The 22,716-nt window shown below is 40.2% G+C and overlaps 1 protein-coding gene across 1 annotated transcript in view; it reads right to left on the minus strand.

Annotated features, from left to right (window-relative positions):
- The window catches only part of DDC (dopa decarboxylase), a 117,857-nt gene that overhangs the window by 47,345 nt on the left and 47,796 nt on the right, over window positions 1–22,716 (minus strand). The window contains exons 6-8 of the mRNA XM_036739370.1: window positions 17,906–18,049; window positions 11,082–11,148; window positions 1,717–1,811 (exon numbers count right to left, since the gene is read on the minus strand). Of these exons, the coding sequence (XP_036595265.1) occupies window positions 1,717–1,811; window positions 11,082–11,148; window positions 17,906–18,049 (306 nt within the window). The remainder of the gene's footprint in view (window positions 1–1,716; window positions 1,812–11,081; window positions 11,149–17,905; window positions 18,050–22,716) is intronic.

Here is a 22,716-nt window from a genome sequence, read left to right on the forward strand (position 1 = left end):
GTATAAAGTTTTTCTTTACCTGGCCAATGCATATGATCTGTGTTATGTTGGAGCTCTGGGTATGCTGCCTGCCCTCCCCCCACCCCACCCCCCACATTGAATTCATTCTGTGGGTGCTTCTAAGTACTGGGAGCAGTGGAAACAAAGAACTGAAAACTCAGATCCCTCTTCTCAGAGCCCTATCTATCTCATGGGTGATCTTCTATTCTTCCCTCTTTGTTAATATTCTATGTCTTTATGAAACTCTCGCTTTTATTTATAAAAGGGTATAAAGAGCAGAGAGAGCAGCAGAGGAAGAGGGAAAAGTGTAAATATCAGAGGTGAGAAATCTCCAAGACAGTTGGTGCCTAACTCCTGTGCTGATAAAGCCTGACCCCTTATTTAATTTCCTACCAGGTTCCAATAAAAGTAATTTTTTTTAAAGACAGGAAATTACAGTAAGTTTAGTTTGTTGATAAAAAGGAAACAAAAGGTTAAAAAAGGACTTTGTTTGTTAGGAATTTTATTAGTTCTCTCCTATGTGGCTGTTTTGTTTAAACTTCTTTCATTACTGAACAGTGATATTTTCCTCCGTCTCACAGGAGAGAAAGGTCTTATCTTGGAGCCTAGGGCTGCAGCAGGAAATTGCAGCCCCCTTATCTGACCCTCAGAGCAGCCAGTTCCTTAGTCAGACAGGGGTAAAGAGCAGTACACAATATTGGAGGCAAATTCCACATGACTCATTGCCAAGGATTAAACCCCGTCTGCCGCAGATAGGATCTTGCTGTCATGTCCATCAGAGGGACTGCCGTGATGCCTGTGCACCTTGCTCTCTGAAAGGTAAAACCCCAACTTGTTGAGGGCCCTTCAAAAACAAAATGGGATCCCATCAAAGAGTATGGATTCTAAGGATGCTAGAGCTAGAAAGGGACTGGAGAGACAACATCGGGTCCAAAATCTTGCCTTTAAGGCAAAAGCTAAAACATTCAGGAGAACAAAATAAGTCAAAAGATTTAACCATACTCAAGGAGGGACACAGCTTGGCACAGTGAATAGAGCAGGCTGACCTTGGAGTCACATATTGTCATTGTGACTCTGAGAAAATCTCTTAGCCTCTTTATAAGTTGAAAAATAATTTCTGATATGCATTAACAGAGGAAGTTTACTAACAGTTTTCTATAATTATGCAGTCACAAGTCTAGAAAAAAATTTTCATGGTACTAGGGATACAAAGAAATTGCAAAGAGGTCCCTGCCCTCAAGGAGCTAACATTCTATATAATTCTCATGGACTTGTACATGTACCCCCAGCAGAATATGAGCCCCATGATGATAGGGACTGTTATGGCTTTATCTTTGTATCTACACACCCACACAGTGCCTAGTAGATAGTAGGCACTTAGTAATGGTTTGCTATTGAATTGAGTTTGGTTGGTCAAGCTTAAAGAGGCAACTAGTCATAGGGAATAGACAGGGAACTTCAAAGCTAGAAAGACCTTGGTTCGAGTCTTCCCCTTTAACCCATACGGGTGGTATAAACCTAAGGGAGTCACTTAACCTCTGAAAGGTCTAGATTATAAGTCATAGAGAAAGTACCAATTTATACTGGTAGAGGGAATTTGCTCGCTTGACATTTACCTATACTGATGTAATTGTAGGTCCAGTCCCTATCCCTATCTCAATCAAGCTTGCCACAAAAATTAATCCTAATTAAAGGCAAAGGGACATGCTTGCTCACCTCAACGCCATTCAGAAGATGTCGGAATTCAGGGCAGATGAAGGCACTTCCTGCATATGCTGCATCGATATGCATCCAAATATTCTCCTTATTACCTAAAATGCAGAAATATTTGAGAGGGACAAATATATGAAGCCTGATGGACTTATGACTTTGAATATGTTACATTCTTGAATTTCTGAGTTCCCACAGTAGTTCCTTATGCAATTCACTAACATTTACAAAGCACATTCATATACATCACTTCATTTGACCTTCACACTAACCTTGTAAGGCAAGTAGAGTACATTTTATTACTGTTATTAGCAGAGGAAATAAGCTTTGTAAAGTGCTTGCTGAAGTGCACACATTACAGAAGAGGCTGGAGCCAGGACTAGAACCTAGATCTTCTGAGTCACTAGATAGTTTAGTAGAAGAGACCGCTGGATTTGGATTTAGGAAGCCCTGAATTCAAATCCTACTTCAGACAGTAGCTGTGTGAGTCACTTAACCTATCTCAGCCTTAGTTTCCTCACCTGTAAAATGAGTGTCTATCTTGCAGGGTTGTTGTAAGAATCAAATGTAGCACACATAAAGCACTTTGCTTCAAGCTCTATATAAATGCTACCTAATATTATCCTTCTGACTCCAAGTCTAATGTCCCATGCTGTTTCATAGAGTAGGCATGCAATAAATATTTGTTGATGAGAAGAATAACTGAATTCCTAATGGCTTCCTATTACTTATGACAGCAAGCCCAAATTCTTCAATAGGAATAATTTTCAAGGCTCATGATAACCTAACTTCATTTTAGCTACCCAAGCTCGTTTCACCGGTATGATCTCTCTATTCTGGTCATGCCAGTTACCCTCCCTACAAATCACATTCATTCTTTCCTTAGCCTGCTGTTTCCCAAAATAAGATGGAAGTTCCTTGATGGCAAAAATAATTTTGTTTTTGTCTCTATATCCCAAGTGCTTAGCATCGTGCTTGGCACATAAGTAAACACTTAATAAATTCTTATCGATGTTGATGCTGTAGCATCCATCCACTTGGAGCACTCTTCCCTCCCCAAAATACTCTCACAAATTCCCCCATTTAAATCCTGTCTGATTTTCAAAGTCCCACCTTCTCCATTATGGTTCCAGCCTTTGTGGATTTCTATTCCCTGTACCCCATTCGCAGCTATGGCCTCTACCACACAAGTCAGTGTATAATTATACACCATCAAGCCGCAAACCATCTTGAACTCTTGTGCCAATAGGTCAGGGTCCTTCCCCCAATAGGGAGGAAGAGGGACATGCGGATGGAAAAACAATCTTACTTACTCATGACTGGTGTATTTCAAGGCTCTTGGGGTCTGTTTCCCTGAGAATGATTCCTTTGCAAATGAACTCAGTTCTTTCTATCTACTTTAGTATAAAACCACAGACCCCTCAGGCTACTCTGAATCAGACTCTAGTCTGGACAGAGTCAATTTCTGGGTTGTGGTTATGTGCACAACTTCACTTCTCAGAAACAGACCAAGATTGAGAACCAACGGTGGCCGTGAAGTAAGAACACATGTCTCCTTGTTTCCGCTTTGTGTGAGTTTTCAGCTGGTGGTTTGTATTTTAATAATAAACTTGTAGTTAGATTAAGATAGGTAGATTAGAGGGAGAATCGATCACTCGATTGATGAGGGAATGGCTTAACAAGATGTAGTCCTTGAACGTAATAGCATATTACTGCACCATAAGAAAGCAACAAACACTTATTTAGTATTATGTTTCAGTAGCTAGTTAATTGCTGGACATACGAGGAAAGGCAGAAAATGTTGTCGCTAGCCTCCCGGAGCTCATTCTAAGGGAGGAGACAACATATAAATAACTATGTATACAAAATATACAAAGCTAATCCCAGAGGGAGAGGGAAGGCTATAGGGGTGGAGGGTACAACTTGTTGGGCCAGGCTACTTAGCTCTGGCCTATGAAAGGAAGCACCTTTTTTCACTCTCTATGCCCCAGTTTCAGTTTCCTGCGCTGAAAATTGATGGGTAGGTACTCCCCAAATAATACAATCAAAGGACATGAACAGACAGTTCTTAGAGGAAGAAATCCAAGGTATGAACAGCCATATGAAAAATAAAAAGTGCTTCAATTCACTAATAATTAAAGAAAAGCAAATTAAAGCAGCTCTGATTAGATTAACTCTGATTAGAAAAGATGACCAAAAAGGGACATGACCAAATCTGGAGTGGCTGGAGGAAAATAGTGAAATTAACACAGTGTTTGTTGGTGGAGCTGGGAAGAATTGATCCAGCCATTCTGGAAAGAAATATGAAACAATGCCTCCAAAGTCACTAAACTATCTATTCCCTTTGTCCTAGCAATGCCACTGCTAGACCTATAACCCAAAGAGATTAGATTAAGAGGAAAAGTACAATGTATAAAAATGTTTATAGGAGCTCTTTTTGAATGGCAAAAAATCTGGAAACTAAGAGGGTATACCCAACAATTGGGAAATGGCTAAACAAATTATTTTATATAAATTTAATGGGATCCTATTGTGCTGCAAGAAATGATGAAGGGCATGATTCCAGAGAAACCTGAGAAGAGTTGGATGAACTGACACAGAGTGAAGTGAGCAACAGGAGACCAATTTATGCAATGACAACAACCTTATAAAGACAAGTAGCTTTGAAAGACATAAGAACTCTGACCAATTCAGCGACCAACTTCCATTTCAGAAAACCAGTAATGAGTATGACACCCACTTCCTGACAGACAAGTGATAAATTCAAGATGCGTAATGAGATATACATTTTTGGAGCAGGACAATATTGGAATTCATTTGCTTGATTGTGCTAGGGTTTTGTTTATCTTCCCTTCCCCCCATTTACCTGGCACATACTAAGTGCTTTATAAATGCTTGTTCTATCTATCTATCTATCTATCTATCTATCTATCTATCTATCTATCTAATAGAGAATGGGGTAAGACAGGAGATAAAATTCTAATTGTCAATTTTTTAAATTAAGTTAAATTTTAATATTAAAAAATATTAAATTGATAGCAAGGATAGTCCATAGCTATCTGTCCTCTGCTATATTCACAGAGTATTGAGGTGGTACAGTGGATAAAGTGTCAGTCCTGGAGTAAGCAAGACTCATCGTCCTGAGGTCTAATCTGGCATAAGACACTTACTAGCTATGTGACCCTGGGCAAGTCACTTAGCCCAGTTTGCCTCAGTTTCCTTATTTGTAAAATTGGCTGGAGAAGGAAATGCAAACCACCCCAGTATCTTTGCCAACAAAACCCCAAATGGGGTCACGAAGAGTCAGATATGACTCAAACAACTCAACAACAACAACTATTCACAAAGCTGGGAGATACTTTGCCACACTTATGCTGGGAGTAGTTTAATTCAGACAACCCATTTTCAGGTCTGTTTTCTGCTTCCACTGAAGGTCCTTCATCCTCCGAGAGGAGGGGGTCTTAATCTGGTGTCTGAACTTATTATTTTAATATTTGTATTGTTATTTCAATATAATTTGTTTCCTTTGTAATTCTCAGTATTTTATTTTATTCCTTTAAAAATATTATTCAGAGAAGGGGTCCATAGGCTTTACTAGACTTAAAAAAGATTAAGAATCTCTGTTTGAGAGAGAGGATCTTGGTAAAGACGTGAAATCCAACTTTACGGATGTGAAGCCAATCTAGATTCTCGTTTGGGTTCTGAATCCCATTTCTCAATATTCTTGCCCTCCTGTTCAGATTGCCTGCTTAAATTTCAGGCTCATTATCTTCTTTGACCTTTAAAATCCACTTAATCCATTATGCTTGATTATTAGTGCTCTGTATCTACTGCTATTCCTGACCCTCACTACTGACTTAGGCCCTAACTCTAGCTTTCTTACCTGGTTTTCATCCACTGCCTGCCTCTGACTTTCAAGGCCTACATTTATCCCCACTTTGGACTGATCAAATGGTTCTGACCTTTGGAACAGCCTCAGCCTCCAGCTTCCTTGTCCTTCCCCAGAATGGACTTACTTTTTGCCCTTGTTTTGGGCTCTGTTCTTCCTGCCCTCTTCCACACCCAGTGCTTCTGCAATCTGCTGTCCCTCCAGTCTTAGCATCAACCTGCCTTCTTCCGGGCTATTCTCAAAACATGCCTCAGGTTTGATTTTAGTCATCCATTTTGTCCTACTTGTGATCTTTTTCTGAATTGAGACTGCCAGGAAATTAACTTGTTTAAGCAGACCAAATGAAAAGGTATCTGAAGAACAATAATAACTTGGAATTTTAAAAGAAACAATTTCTAAAACTATGTTCAGATTTGTCCTCTGTATGGCTAGTGAATCATCACTTTTATCAGAGTAGCTTTTCACCAAGAGGAAGTATAGGATGGTGGGGGAAAAGCATAGGACTTGAAGTCAGAAGATCTGAATTTGAGAACTAGCTCTATTGGTTATTTCCTGTGAAACCTTGAACAAGTCACATCGATGAGGAACCTCACTTTGCACATCTGTAAAATGGGGATGCTAATATTTCCTCTACCTCAACAGAGTCTCTTCAGGGACTAAATGAGCCTATGCATGTTAAAGTCCCTTGTCAGGCATAGGGACACATAAATGTAAGTTGTTTTTTAGCCTACTGACACTGTGGGAAATCAGCTCTGGACACTAAAAAAGATGCAGTTTGAACTTGGAAAATACTCAGCAATGAGTGCTTATTCAATATTTTAGCCAAAACAATACTCACTTTAAAAATTTCTGCAACAGATAAACAGAGTTTAGAATTGTCCAATGTCAAATCATAGGGTCAAAGATTTGGAGCTGGCAGAGACCTCAGAGGTCACTGCCTTCATGGCATGGTGGAGGAGACTGAGGCCCAGTGAGAGTAGGAAGCTAGAGCTGAAGGAAGGGAAACATTCTAGTCCCATCTCCTCATTTTAAAGAAGAGGAAACTGAGGATCAGATTGATGAAATATTCTCAGATCATGGATTTAGAGCTGGGAGAGACTTTGGAAACCATCTAATCATACCCTCTCATTTTTCCGAGAAAGAAACTGGGGCCAAGAAAGAGGTAAAGTTACTTGTCCAAAATTGAAACTGTACACAGATAAGTGGCAGAGCAGGGATTCAAACCCAGCTTTTCCAGTTCAAAAATAAATAAATGAAGGTTCTTCCCAGTGTGCCAGGCTGCCTATCAGTGTATCTCCACCATGGACATCCCTTTATGGTGCCAAACAAATTACACATCAGTTTCTAGCCACATTCAAGAAAGCATTTAAGGGTAATTAAATACTACATCAAAGTGATGACCTGGACTCGATCTGACCCTAGTGGTTCTTTCAAGCTGGCAGATGTCTTGTGAAGTAAGACTGGAACACCTGCGCAGAGGTCACAAGAGGGGCCTAATGGACTCAGCCCCACTGGAGCCCTCAGTCAGTCTCTGAATATGATAGCTTCAGGGAGTTATATAAGCAGGCTGAGGGCCAGGACATTCAGTTCCTTTGGGAGACCAGCCCAGCATTTGACTGAAATGAAGAGCTTGGGTTGTTTACTGCACTTGATTAGAGCTCTGAGCTAATGAGGCCAAAGTCATGGCTTCGATCCCCATTTGGGCCAGTGAGCCTCACTCTATTCTGTGACCAGGGACCCCTCAGCTGGGCCAGCTGTTCTCACAAGTGAATGCTGCCAGTCACATGGGGGGTGGAGTGAGTGTGAATGGAAGTGGGTCAACTCAAACCTATCCTGGCTTCTGGGAAAAACAAGAAGAGGAACAATCCAAAATGTACGGGGTGGGGAAGAGGTGGCTGATTAATGTCATCTTTGGATAGGAAGTTCATTAAGTGGTAGCAGCTGTTGGTTACCCCAGCTCCTTGCCTTAAAACCGTATCGATACATAGACTCGAACCCTGGGTATGAGAGAACCCCACCCCCCTAGTTAGATATTGTAGGAAGAAGTACATGGTTCTCAACATTGAAAAAGCCCGTTTGGGGGGGGGTCTCATCTTAAGAAGTAGCCAACTGTCACTCATTTAACTTTCTACCCTAACAGACTGGGCAGATATAAGTTGTCTAGGAAAAGTTTCATACTCTATGCCTTCTCTAGCAAGAGCTCCTAAAAGTTGGTGCCAAATTGGGCTTTGTCCACACTGCGAAGCACAGTTTCTTGGCCTTCACTTGAGGCCAGACTTGGCCCATTCTAGAGGAATGTTCTCCATCCATAAAGCTATTTCCATGGTGTCTGGGGTTTCCAACAGCTCAGGCCCAAAATGAAATTTTAGGAGTACAGGGCTGCCTGATTCTTCAGTTGACTGTACTAAGGGAAAGGAAAGATACTTTATCCACAGATTGAAAAAATCTAAGAGATTCAGGAGTAATTGAAAGGGAAGGTCAGTCTGAATGAGTGAGCAAGAAGTCTGAATCACAGACTGTCTTTAAAGAAATGAAGTTTTAATACTTGAAATATATACTGTAAACTCCAACCAGGCTAACAAAGTACAGATCCTAATATGGAGACCTTTATTCATGAATAGACTACTCCATAATTAGAAGATGTGGGAAATTAATTATTGCAGACATGGGAGAAGGCAATACTATGTCAAGCTAATGTATATACTATAAGAAAAAAATGTATAATTCTAGTTAAAAACAATATGTAGTCAATGAATCCAACTTTCAAGGGCAACGAGCCCAGTAGAAGCAACTATTCAGTACCTAGAGGTTAGAAAGTGATTGCAAACAATAGCCGAAAGCAGATAAAAATATCCATTCTTTATTGGTCCTAGAAAATACTTGAAAGGTTGGCCAATGAGAAAGCAAAGAGCTAGGAGTGGGCCACAGGGCAACATGAAAGAGAAGATAAGTCCAAGAGAAAAGCCCACTGAGGGGAGCATGGGTGGCCCAGGCTCATGGAAGGGGATGATGGAGGCCTGCCCTCACAGCCCTGGGCCACAGGGTTTAATACCTGTTTTATGTACTGGGGGAAATGAAGATCTCAAGAGCCAACTAGTAGCATTGTTAGAAGGAACAGAGAAGGCAGAGATAAGATAAAAATAAATTCTCAGACAGCTAGAACTGTCCGTTTCTAAAGCAATGATAAGGGAAGCATGAGGCCTGAAGCCCAAGGAAGAGAAAACTTGAAGGCCCAATAGAGAAGTTTCATTCTTGTCAGGTAGCCGTGTGTTATAGGAGAACTTTCCCAGTTTTATGGCCAGCAGATCCAGGGTAGGATATCCTGTGCAGTGACTGAACCAGGAGAAGGACAGGAGAAAGGTACCTGCCCCAGGTGCTAGGTACCCATGCACAAAGCTGGGGGACAAGGAACCTATTCCTACCAGATGAGGGAGCTCACAACCTGTAGTTGAAATTCCTAATAAGAAGTAGAGCTGAACTAACAAGAATAAGAACTGGAAGGAAGTCAGAAAGGTAGGAAGAGGGAGGCAGTACATTACAGGAGAAAGAGCATTAAACTCAGAATAAAAAGACCATGAATTCTAATCCAAATAATACCACTTCTATTTGTGTGACTTTGGGCAAGTTTAATTTTCTGAGGGATTGGGTTCCTTCTATAAGCTAATGAACCGAGGAATAATAAGGTCTAGGTCTCATACCTGGATTGTAGGATCAAAGACATGGTGCTAGAAAGAATTTTATAGGTCACTTAGTCCAATTCCCTTAGTTTACAGTGAGATTAAGGTCATACAGGCAGCAAGTAGCAGAGCTGGTTTTGTACCTAAGTCCTCTGACTTCAAAGCCACCACCTATTCCACCATACCCAGTTGCTAGGGACTAGTATGAAATGGTAAAAAAGATTTGTAATTTGTAAAATTTACCCTTTACACACATACACACACACACACACACACACACATACACACACAGAGAGAACTTGCATGTTTTCTAAAGTTTTATAGCTTTTAAACACCTAAAAACTTGCAATCTTACCCTAAAAGGACTGAAGAGACCCAGGAAAATAAGGGGAGGGGGTAGAAGAAATTTCCATTAGAAGGTACCAGTGGGTCAGCCCCTAGGCCTGGGCTCAACATGACAAGAGGCCCCAAGAGGTATAGAGATACTGGGTGTGGCTCCACCGCTGGCCTGACACATTAAGGAATATCAATTTATGAAAATGTGACTTACTTTTGAAGCCCTAAGAAATATTTTTTTCTCTTCAGTAGAGTAAGCATTTTCCAGTAATTCTGGCACACTATTAAAGCATCAAATTCTTTCTTCATAAATAATACAAAGGTCAATGCTAGCTCAGCCAATTATCTCCAATTCTGAACTCCCGACCTCCTGAACTGTTCTTTGTTTCTGAACTGTTTATATTGTAAATACAGGAAAGCTATACAAAGACCACATTAGAAAAAAGCACAATGGAGGCTACACTAATTCTAATAGAATTTAAGTTTTCTGAGGGTAGGAATGCTGTCTTTTTTTTTCCCATCTCCAGTGTCTAGCACAAAGCTTTGGCCATAGTGGACAGTATGTATACACACACACTCATATACATACATATACATAAATGATGGACCCCAGCCCTAAGACCATATCTCTCCCCAGCCCAAAGACCCTCCCTCTGGCAATAACTCATGAGTGGATCCAGTAAGGCAAACTATTTCTTCCTGTTACAAGAACAAGCTGACCTCTGTAGAATTTCCCTTTTATGAACAGGATTATCTTGTAATAGCTGAACAGTTACCGTATACAATCCAGAGGTCAAACCATAGACATAATCTCCCAAGGCTATCTTGTTACAGACGTAACAGACCAAAAACACAACCCTTAGAAGCCCACCTCCCCCACCTACTGCTCCATGGTTTCCAGTAGTGAATGACACCTTCATGCAAGGTACAGAAACTGTATGTCACCACCTAATTAGCATAGTTGGCACACAATGTACCAAGTTTTTTCCTATATAAACTTTAGCATCACTTCCATTAAGTTGCAAGTCCCCTAAAGGAACTCTGCCCACCACATTAGCATTATAATAAACTTTTTACCACTTGACTGGAAGACTGCTTGAGTCCATGAATTCTTTCTATATAACTCTGCCCTGAACCTCAGTATTTTGGGGTTCCTGCACCCCTAAAACCACATCACATACATACACATTCATATATATATATATATATATAGATATATATATATATATATTCACATACACATATACACTGTATATGTACATATGCATATATACATACATGCATATGTATTTACATATATATATATATATATTTTTACTTTTAAATTCTAGAACAATGGTGAATTTAGTTGTGAAGCTCCTTAAGCCCTTGGAAGGAGGTAAAAAACTTGGAACTAAAAATAGTAATGTTATTTTACCCAGCAAATAAACATTTCCAAAAGCATGAGGAAGAATTAGGTGAATACTCACAAATAGGACCCAGCTCTAGCAGATTGTCAAATGAACAGCAAGAAGTGGTTCCAAGAGTAGCAACCACCTAAGAAGTAAAAACAAAAGCATAAAACTTAAAAATCTCTTTTCCCTCCCTCTCTTAAGGAAGTTTTTAAGAAAGATCATTATTGTTTCCAATCTAATCCAACTCAAAAAAGCATTTATTAAGCATCTACTGTTGCCTGGAACTAGATAAGGTCAACAAAACAAGATCAGACTCTGGATTGAAGGCGCTTAAATGGGGTAGGGGGTGGGGAAGAGAAACAGACAAGACCATGCACAGAAGCATAGAAGTAGAGGAAGGGAACTATATTAACAGCTAGTACAGAAGGCCTAGCAGATTATGGTAGTCACTTCTTCGATGTAGTTTAGTTGCATAGAAACTTCACTAATTCTTTTTAGCCCACAAGAAACTCCATTTCACTCACTGTAGCTTACATTTACCACAAGACCTAAAAGGATAAAGGCATCAGCTAAGGACATCACTTAGCCTTCAAGTGGCTTCTCACAGTGCTTCTTCTATGGTGTTACAAAGCCTACCCCTTAGAAAGGATGACTAGCTGTGGCAATGCTATTGGGAATATTTCCTAAACCATACTGAACACCCTGGAGATCCCAGGAGCAGAGCATAGTACCTCTTAGGTCTTCCTTAACTTGCACTCCAAATACACGGTGAGATTTGAGAGGGCAGCTGCTATTCTTGAGTCCTATGGGTACCCTTTGGAGTCTTTTGAGAGAAGAGGACTAGTGAAACAACCTCCTATCTGACCATCTGACTGTGTGTCTCCCATCTCATACTGGGCAGGTTCAACAGCTTGCCCAGAGTCTCATCACCCATATACTTTCAATGAGCGTACCCCCAAAAGTCAAATGTCAATCTCAGATCTTATATACCTTTCTGGGCCACTTGATTAACTCAGTGTTTAGAAGCACTCAAACAAAGAATAGTGAAAAGTGCCATTTAGGGTGTGGGAAACTTAGTTAATTCCTAGTACCACCAAACTAATCAGTGACTCCCACTTATCTTAGTGCTGAGAAACACTCCAAGGCAAAAGATCCCACTTTACCTGCCCCATTCAAACAAAGGCCAGAAGCATTAAAGGCACTTAAGAGAAGAACAGCAAAAAGCCCCGCCCTGATTACTACACTCCTCATTGCCACTTCAAGGTTCTCTCCCTCCCTCCCTCTGTCATTCAGTAACCTCTCCCTCTTCAAAGTTTATGCTATTTATATTTACCATCCAATAACTTGGTAGCTGATGTCTATAGACCTTGAGGTCATTCCCCTTCCTTCCTCAATGCATTTATATATGGTTCACAATTTTTTTCTCCTACTCAACTCCTACCTTCCTACTAGGGGACTTCAACATATGTATTGACTCTCCCTCAAACACTCTAACTCTCAGTTCGTGAACCTACTCACTTCTCATGACCTATTCCTCTACCCATCTCAGCCACACACAAAGATGGTCATTCCCTTGATTTTGCCATCACCCACAAATGTACCACTTCTGTGTTCAAGAATTCCAAAATTCCCTTATTCAACCAAAATCTATTGGTTTTTCACTTCTCCTTCTGCCTTCCCTTCTAAAACCTATTCATTTGCACCATGACCTCCAATCCCACAACTCCTCAATTCTCTCCCAAATCAACTCCCCTCCTAGCCACTCTCTCCTCTTTTCCCCATCTTGACCCCTTGGAGAACGAATTCAACTCTACATTGTCCTCCTCTCTTGAATACCTAGACCTTCTGTCATCTCCTGATGCCAAGTCTCCAGCTGTCACACATCACCTTCATCCCTACACATATGCTGCTGAATGAAGATGGAGAAAATCATACAATTGTTCTGAGTCCTTTTCACATTTATGTTTTGTGATCTCAACAGGGCCTTCATTGCTGCTAGGCAATTCTATAAAACTTCCATATCTACTCATTTACTCTCTACAAAGGCTCTTCCGAATGTTTTCATCCCCCCTCAAACTTCTCGTGATTCTCTATCCTGCTACCCTCTCAGCTAAAAATTGAGGTCATTCACCATGAACTTCTCCATCTCATGTCACTCATATTTATCTCTTCCTTCACCTCCATCTCTTATGATGAGGTGGCCTTACTCCTTACCAAGGCTTACTAACCCCCTCTACCTGCTCAGGTGATCACATTCCATTCCATCTCTGCCAATAGACTGCCCCTTTAGTATCATCCCTGCTCCATCACTTATTTTCAATCTCTCTGTCTAGTGGTTCATTCTCTACTGCCTGCAAACATGTCCGTGTCTCCTTACATCCTTAATAATTATTGTCCTAGTTCTCTTTTGCCCTTTTGTGGCTAAATTCTTTGAAAGGCCATCTACAACAGGTACCTCCACTTTCTCTCCTCTCTTTCTGTTCTTCACCCCTTACAATATGGCTTTGGACCTTATCACTCCACTAAAACTGCGTTCTCCAAAGTTACCGATGATCTCTTAATTGCCAAATCCGATAGCTTTTTCTCAATCCTCATTCTTGATCTCTCTGCAGCCTTTGGTACTTTTGAACACTCCTCTTTGATACTCTCTTCTCTCTAGGTTTTCAGGACACCACTCTTTCTTGGTTCTCTTACCCATCTGACTGTTCTTCCTGTCTCCTTTGCTAGATTCAGATCATGCTCTCTAGCACAGTGTTTCCATAACCAGCAATGAGAGAGCCAACTTTCATAATGGCAGTCCGTTCCTGCTACAATCGCTACTCGGATCAGACTTCCACCCTAAAAGCACTAAATCCTAGCAGGCATTCCTAGCCTGTGGTCTATGACCTTGATTCATAATTATATTTGAATAACTGTATTTCAATATAATTGGCTTCCTTTGCAATCCTATGTATTTTATAAATGTAAAATTTTGAGAAGGGGTCCCCAGGTTTCACTAGCCTGCCAGAGGAGTCGAGGACACTAAAAGCCTCTCTCAGGATTAACTTTAGCAAGCCCCAATTTAAACTCAACATTGCACCACAGCACCCCCTGGTGGTCATTTATCAACAACCCCAATTTCAGTTTTTGCAACTCGAGAGGCAGGGGGACAGCACAATTATCCCAGATCCAAATTTCATCTAAGAAGCTGCCTTTGTGACAAAATGGATTTACTTTGTTTCAACACATTTCAAAATATCTTTTCTAGGAGAGTCTGAGCCACAAAGCCGCTTGTCCTAATTCCCAGAAACCACTTTAAAGCAACGACACCTGCTCTCCTGGGGCTCTGATTACCCTGCCTCAGCACCACACAATGAATTTAACCTAATTTACAACCCATATTACAGAAGCATAATCACATTTGGGCAGGGGAAGGGAGGAGAGAGAAGTTGCATATCAGAAATGGATCTGACAGCTAAAAACAGCCCAAAGGCTTTCTTCTGAGAGAATGGATTTCAAGCCAACTTCACCCCCAGGCTTGTCCCTGGCCTGGCCTCAATGTCTGCTCCCAGTCAACTCTCCTTCTCCCACTTCCCAGGCCAAAGGAAAGAAAGCAATTTTGATAAGTAAATGCTTTGAAGGGTTGGGTTTTTTTCCTTCCACTTAAGTATAAAAACACTTAAACTCTGTCACTGGCCTCACTATTGATAAGCCAGAAAGGCAACAAAAGGAAAATGGGGCAAATATCTTTGGAGTGGGGACCCCAGAGCCAGAGCTAGAGTTCTGGGTTACTTCCTGTCAACTCCTCTGCTTGGGAAGTGAGGCTATGCTTTAAGGAGTTCTGGTGACTCAGCAAACCTTGGTTTGTGAGCTTAGGAACTACCCTTTTATGAAACACAGGCCAGTCACCTTACTGTGACTTCTGTCCCCTTGGTGCTACCTTATGCTGGTAAAAAACTTTCTAGTCTGTCCTCCAGTGATTTTTTGAAAAATGGCTCCTTTGGCTTCCTTCAAGAAAATGAAGATCTGCCTTTATTCATCAATGGTTAGAATAACAGGGGAGGGGAATCTGCAGCCTCAAGGCCACATGGGGCCCTCTAGGTCCTCAAGTGTGTCCCTGTCACATGTGGCCTAGAGGCCGCAGGTTCCCCAACCCTGGAAATAGCATTTCCCAGCCCAACTTCCAATCAACTAATCGACAATATTAAAGTATTTATTGTTGTTCAGCCATGTCCATCTCTTCATGACCCCATTTGTCATTTTCTTGGCAAAAATACTGGAGTGGTTTGCCATTTCTTTCTCCAGCTCATTTTACAGATGAGGAAACTGAGGCAAACAAGGTTAAAAGATGAATCTTCCTGACTTCAGGCCTAGTACTCTATCCACAATGCCACCTAACTGGCTTTGTTAAGGCTTATCATGTGCCAAGTACTGTGAGTACTGTGCTAGGCATTAGGGAAGCAAAAACAAAAACAATTAAAATTAAAACAATCCTTGTCCTTGAGAAACTCACATTCTATTTGGAATCAAATTATTTATGAGTGTCTCTGTGAAGGACACTGAAATCTGAAGTACAGCAGTAGAATCATGGGTCCTTTCAGTCCCCATATCTAAGCTGTGCTGCACCCTTTTATTTTAGAGACAAATGATGAGAATCATTAGATCCAAAGCTTCCCTTTAGCTGACAAATTTAATGTATACACACAAAAGACCCTAAGCCTGAATTAGATCAAACCAATCAGATGCTTCATTTCAAAGCTATAGAAATAAAAAAGATGAAGATAAAATGAATACCCTCTTTGTAACCCTGTCATTAAATCTAAAGCATAAGGTTTGATCTTTCCTTTATACATCCATAATTAGAAGGGTATTATTAAAATTTATACATGATAAAGTCCAATGGTGTGGACACAGGACCAGCTGTGAGTTCGGAAGGCCTGACTTTAAGCTGTGCCTCTGACCCCTACTGTGTGACCATGGGCATATTGCTTCACCTCTGGATGGCCCCTGGCAACTCTACAGCTATAAGGTACAGAAAGGTGCTGACCAACAGAAGGAGTTTCTACACTGGGAAGTTCTCCATACCAGTGAAATTACATATGTAGACCAATTAAAAAAACAAAACCAGTTCACTTTATATAGACCATACTTGAGTAACACAGAATCAACTCCAATTTCAAATACTGCTGTAAGAAAAGCTACACAGCAGTCTCTTGACTCATCTCCATCCCTCCAGAATCTTTGTGACTAGTGTCTTCCAGTGTTTCTCCTCTGCTCCACCCAGAACCCTGGACCCAGATTAGTCTTCCTCAATGTGACTTTGATCATATCACTAATTTAAATCCTTCAGTGGTTCACTATGAAATCCAAATTTCTTACACTGTCAATGAGGGGCCTCCTTAATGGTTGTCAAACTAGCTTTCTAACCCATTCTCCCACTGCTTACAAACGTCAGCCTTCTGCTGCAGCCCAACTAGTCTTCTCCTTATTTTCTGACCACACCCTGCTTATTCCCACTTGTCAGTTTTTGCTTACGTGCATTCCTGGAATCATCATCCCTTACCCTGGTTATCTAGATCCTACCCTTTAACATAACTCAGGTTCTGTCTCTGCCTCTTTCTCTGAATACCCTAGACCTAGTTGCTGCTCAGTCTCTCTCTCTCTCCCCCTCTCCTTCCCTCTCTCCTCCTCCTTCTCTCTCCTATCCTCTGTCTCCCTTTTCTCTCCTCTTTTTCTTTCCCCTTCCCTCTCTCCTCCTCCTTCTCTCTCCTACCCTCTCTCTTCCTCCTCCTCCTCTTCTTCTTCTCCTTCTCCTTCTTCTTCTTCTTCCTCCCCTTCCTCCTCCTCTCTCTCTACCTTCTTTGTGTGTGTCTCTATCTTTGTCTCTGTCTTTTCCTCTTCTAGTCTCTCTCCCTGCCCCCTTCTCTAGCAATGACTACCTGTCTTCAATCAGAACAATAATAATGATGGATAGTGGTTGGTCCTTGGAGTCAGGAAGATCTGGGTTCAAGTCCACACTTTGATACATATTAGCAGTATAACCATGGACGAATCACTTACCCCCACACAACTCTCTTAAGACTGTAATGTTACATATGGGTTGGTCATGTGCCTTGATTAAAAAGACAGATTTCACCCTGAGAGTTCCCTACACAGATAAAATTATAGTCCAGACCAAAAACTCACAATAACCGACTTTATATACATAGCACCTTAAAGTTTACAAGGCTTTGCTTTGAAGTTTTGATTTTGTTCTCTATGACAAATTAAGCCACTCACAAAACAAAAAGATACAGGAGCTGAGTTTAGAACCTCCTTTTAATACTTACTACCTATGTAACCTTGGTCAAATCACTTAACTTCCCTGGGCCTGTTTCCTCATCTATAAGTTAAAAAGGTTGGACTAAATGTGCCTCTGAGGTCTCTTTCCACTCTGTGATCATAAGAACCTATTTGTTTTTTGGCTTCTGTGTCTCACTGTGGCCTCTCATTGAGCTGACAGGCATTAAAACTCCCAAATATGTTTCATAAGAGCTGTTATATAGTCATACTTCTCATTCAAAGTGTGCAACTTACCATACCACAATTGACAATTCAATACTTTAAGAATCCCATGATCAGTGTGGACCCTCCCTCCACCAACACAGGACACAATCTCTAGCAGATTGTCTCTGACACATGAATGAAAAAAAAAAAGAGAAGAGAAGAAAAAGAAAAGGAAAGAAAAAAAATCACCCTTTGGCTAACCTGGTTCTGAGTTTTTCTGAATTTAGCTCAGTTAGTCTTCAGATACCAGATATATAGTGTATAATGGGGCCCATGACTAAAACCCTTCCATCATTATAACTCGCAAAGGACAGAAGACTCAAGGCCACAACTGACAAATTCAAAGCACATAACTCATCTGTGTTATCACTTACAAAGAATGGGATGAGGCCGGCGGCTTTGTCTTCATCCAGCACCTTCTGTAGGGCTGAACCTCGTAGAGAAAATTTGTCATCTGAAGGGATCATTTTTAACTTCACACCACCAATTAGTCCAGCCCTTTCCACCGATGAGTGGGACTAGAATAAAAACATTAAATTTGACTTAGAATAACTGAGATCTCTTTTCAAATACAACTAGGCTACACCTGACAACAGAATGTGTCCATCTCTAATGCATGATTCTACCAATTTTCCAATTGCAAAGCATACCATTCATTTTAAATATTAAAAGGACTATTCCTTCCTATACTCTGGGAACATCTTTCTTCAATGATATTTTGATTGTACTGAGTTTTTCCATGTTACATATTGCTTTCAATTCTTTATTCATTCAAGTATTTATTAAGTGTCTACTATTTACCAGGCCTCAGACACTTACTAGCTGTGAGACCCTGGACAATTCACTTAACCCTGTTTGCCTCAGTTTCCCATCTGTAAAATGAGCTGGAGAAAGAAATAGCAAACCCCTCCAGTATCTTTGCCAAGAAAAGCACAAATGGGGTCACAAAGAGTTGGATATGACTGAAAAATGACTGAATAAGAATCTTCAGGCACTGTGCTAGTCACAGAGGACACAAAGACAAAAATAAAATAGCCCCTGCCTTCAAGGAGCTTACATTTTAGTCAGAGGAAAAATAGATAAATGCAAAATACATGCAAAGTAAATAAAAAGTAATAATGAGGGCAGGGAACATGCATCAGGAAAGGCTGTACTTAAAGCTGAGAATTGAAGGAAACTAGGAATTCTAAGAGGCAGAAGGAAAGAAATGGTATATTCCAAGAAGTTCCTTGAGGGAAGGGGCTATCTTTTGCCTCTTTTTGTATGCCTTGCACTCAACACAATGCCTGGTACATAGTAAGTAGGTGCTTAATAGATGTTTATTGATTTGAGTTGAACTGAATTGATTGAGGGTGACCTGTGCAAAGGGACATAAATGGGAGACAAATGTCACAATCTATATGATCATAGGTTTAAAGCCAGAAGGGACAGAAGAGTCCACATCTAGTCCAACCCTTTCATTTTACAGATAAAAAAACTGAGGCCCAGAGAATTCAATGACTTGCCAAGAGTTATACAAGTAGTAAATGGCAAAGCTAAGATTTGAACCCAAGTTGTCCAGTTTCACATTCAGCACTCTTTATACTGTACAGTCCTAGACCTCTTTTGAAATTACCTTCAGAATCTTCAGTAAAATTTTTTTGAATATTTTCCAAAATGACAAATTTTATGGGGTTGAGATTCGTGGGATTTACATGCCTGGAAGAAGTCCTAGACATCATCTATTCTAAATACCCCATTTTACAGATGAAGAAACTGAGCTCCAGAAAGTTCAGCGACTTGCCCAGATTTAAGTGGCAGAATCATGACTGGAACCGAGACCTTTTGACTCCAAATTTAAGGATCTTTCCACTCTATTGTGTTCCTCTTCAGAATATGGATTTAATTTTTGAAAATAGTCAAAAGTAATTTAGATTCAAGTTTATTGAATAAAGTGGATGATAAATGCAGAGGGCACCGTTTGGGCGTTGGGAGGTGGGCAGCTTAGTGGTGCACTGCATAGAGCAGGCCTGGAGTTAGGAAGACCTGAGTTCAAATGTGGCCTCAGACACTTACTAGCTAGTTACTTAACCATTTGCCTCAGTTTCGACATCTATAAAATGAGCTGGAGAAGGAAATGGCATCTTTGCCAAGAAAACCCCAAATGGGGTCACAAAAAATCAAACATGACTGAACAACTGTTCTGGTGTCAGAAACAAAAACTGACTATAATCTAATCAGACTCTTTTATTGTGGCTTATACACAAGTTCTAGAGGCAAGATGTCGTCATCGGTAGATTGTTGCACCTGGAATCAGGAAGCTCTGACCTCTGATACTTAATAGTTGTATGACTCTGAATGACTCATATGATCTCCATGTACTGAAGGTATTTTCCTAAGACTTATCATGGGGACAGTGTGACTTGTTTAGGGGAGTAAGATCTACACTGGAAGTTCTCCACACTGACAAAATCATAGATACTTGGCCCATTCCCCCATAAACTCATGTTGATAGTAATTTCAAAAAAGTGGTGCCTGAGTGGAAAGAACTCTGGTGCTAGATTCACAGGACCTGAGTTCAAATCTTGCCTCTGACACTTGCCACCTATGTGACCTTGGAGAAGTCACTTATCCTCCATGGGCCTCAGTCTCCTGATCTATACAATGAGGAGATTAGACTTCAAAAGTCTTCAATCTTTACCTCTTTGGCAATCTTTGGACCTTTTTTCAGGACGATGTTTTTAAATGCATAAAATAAAATATATAGGATCATGAAGGAAAACAACTATATTAAAATACAGTTATCAAAATATTTCTTAAAAAAGAGATCAGAGGCTTTAGGTTAATAAATACCCCCTGGAATGATGGACTCTAAGGTTCCTTCCAGCTCTAGAGGAAGGATCTTGAGATGTTTTGAGCACCAGGAGCATTATTGGAATTATCTTCCAAAGCATCTGACTTTTAACTGACAGTACTTATTTATAAGAAAGCATGAGAGATTAGAATAAGCTCAGGACTCAAAATCAGAAGTCTTAGATTCAAGCTTGGGCTTTGCCACTTATTACCTGTGTGACCCTAAGCAAGTCACTTGATTCTGCTAAGCAGAGTTTTTCCTCATTTTGTAAATAGAAACTCTTATACTTGTAACCCCTCCTTGTAGTATGGGGCCCCGGGGACTGTACTCCAGGTAGGTAATACACTTTAAGACAGGGGCCTCAGACCAAAGGGATTAACGTGGTGCTCTAAGTGGCATGAATGGATTGATCAATTGGATTGATAAGGTGTAGGTAAGATGGTGCCATCTTTTTGGAGAGATTTTTGTTTGTTTTGTTTGTTTTGACACAGACTGAAATTTCATTGACATAGGGAAATCTTAGTAAGCAAATTCCTGGCAGATATGAAAGAAGAAGGAGAAGAAGAAGGAGAAGAAGAAGAATAGCTAGCATTTACATAATGCTCGAATACTTGTGAAGAAATTTTAAAATATTCTCATTTTATCCTCTTGATAACCCTGGGAGGTAGTTGCTATTATTACCTTCATTTTACACATGAGGAAACTGAGGCAAGCAGAGGTTAAGTGACTTGCCCAGAGTCATACAGCTAGAAAGTATCTGAGGCTGGATTTGAACTCATCTAACTGACTCCCAGTTAGTTCCACGACATCATCAAATGGCCCCTCATATGCAACTTACAAACTTGGAGATTTGGAACACTGAAAGGGTAAGTGACTTTCCTAGGAGCACACAGGCATTATGTGTTAAAGGAGGGATTTGAACCTACGTTATCTTTATTTCAAAGCCAATATTCTATACTCTATGTTCCACTGCCTGTTTTTTAGGGGTGTAATCTGGCCATAGCCAATTAAATGTTAAAAAATTTAACATACTTATGCCTAATCATACTTGATATACAGGAAGTGCTACATAAATATGGGTTAGTTTCATGCTGTTTGTTTTTTTTTAAATAAATGTCATTGTTTTATAGTCATCCACATGACATATATCATGCAAATACTTCTCTGAATATGCATAATTTTTTTATTGATGCCTGAACACATCGCTTCCCTCCATGAACACAGATAAAAGAATCTGCTATTTTCTTTTTCTGGCTTTTGGAAAACATCAATATTTATGTGATCTGATACCAACAAAAAAACATGCAGTGAGAAAAGTCTACTCCACTCCTGAATTTCTCCCACATCTTCTATTTATAGATAAGATGAAATGGATTCAATAGGTCTTCCCTCCCATAGCAACACTCATGCCAATACTGTGGTTCCCACTAAGCCACTGTCTTTTCACTTCCACATAAGCTCTTTGATTTATCTCAGGATTACTAAACTGGGAGGTGTTTGGTATAAAGCAGAGAGAAAGGCAAGAACTATATGGATAGATTTGGAAAGGTCAATAAGAGCTTAAGGCAAAGCTTTCTTGCAGACTGAAAATCCTCTGACCTTCATTAAACACCACGTGCTGTCATTCTCCATTTCCAATCAGGCAGCAAAAGGCAGTGAGGACCTTAATACATGAACCAGAGACTCTCATTCAGGGTTCCACGTGGTGTGAATCTGAACAAATCACTGCTTCTTCAAGAATAGAATCTCTCTACCTTCTTGTTTTCTGTCTAACTAACCAGAGAATTATGCAGTCTATCTGGCAACTATTAATTACTTTCTGAGGGAAAATATTAAATTGTCCCTTGAAATTGCCACTTGTCCATGTCATCTGTGTTAGGTGCCTAGCTAGTTAGGTGACTAAGTCTTTTAACTTTTGGTCTTGGGATGAGAGTCTGGTCAGGGGAGAAGAAAGGAAAGGAAAGGGAAGGAAGAAAGGGAAGAAAGGAAGGAAGGAAAGAAAGGAAGCAGGGAAGGAAGGAGGGAGGAAGGGAGGAAGACAAAACTTCCCAAGATATTCCCAAGAATTATAACTTAGATAGAAAGTATCTAGGTTATTTATTTTTGTTTTGTTTAATATTAAGCATTGTGCTCTGAAACTATTGACAGAATGTAGGAAACTTGAGAGCAGGGTCCATAGGATTTTTATTTTTCTCAGTGCCTAGCACATAATAGATTCTCATTAAATAATTTTTAATTGATTGGCATAGCACAAATGAAAGTACTAAATTAAGCAAAACATCAGTCAACTGATGTTTGAAAAATTAAATTATATTTATGGGGGAAAATGAAGTCGTAACTTTCCCTTTGGTG

This window comes from Trichosurus vulpecula, chromosome 9 (genome assembly GCF_011100635.1).
Source record: "Trichosurus vulpecula isolate mTriVul1 chromosome 9, mTriVul1.pri, whole genome shotgun sequence".
NCBI classification, from domain to species: Eukaryota; Metazoa; Chordata; class Mammalia; order Diprotodontia; family Phalangeridae; genus Trichosurus; species Trichosurus vulpecula.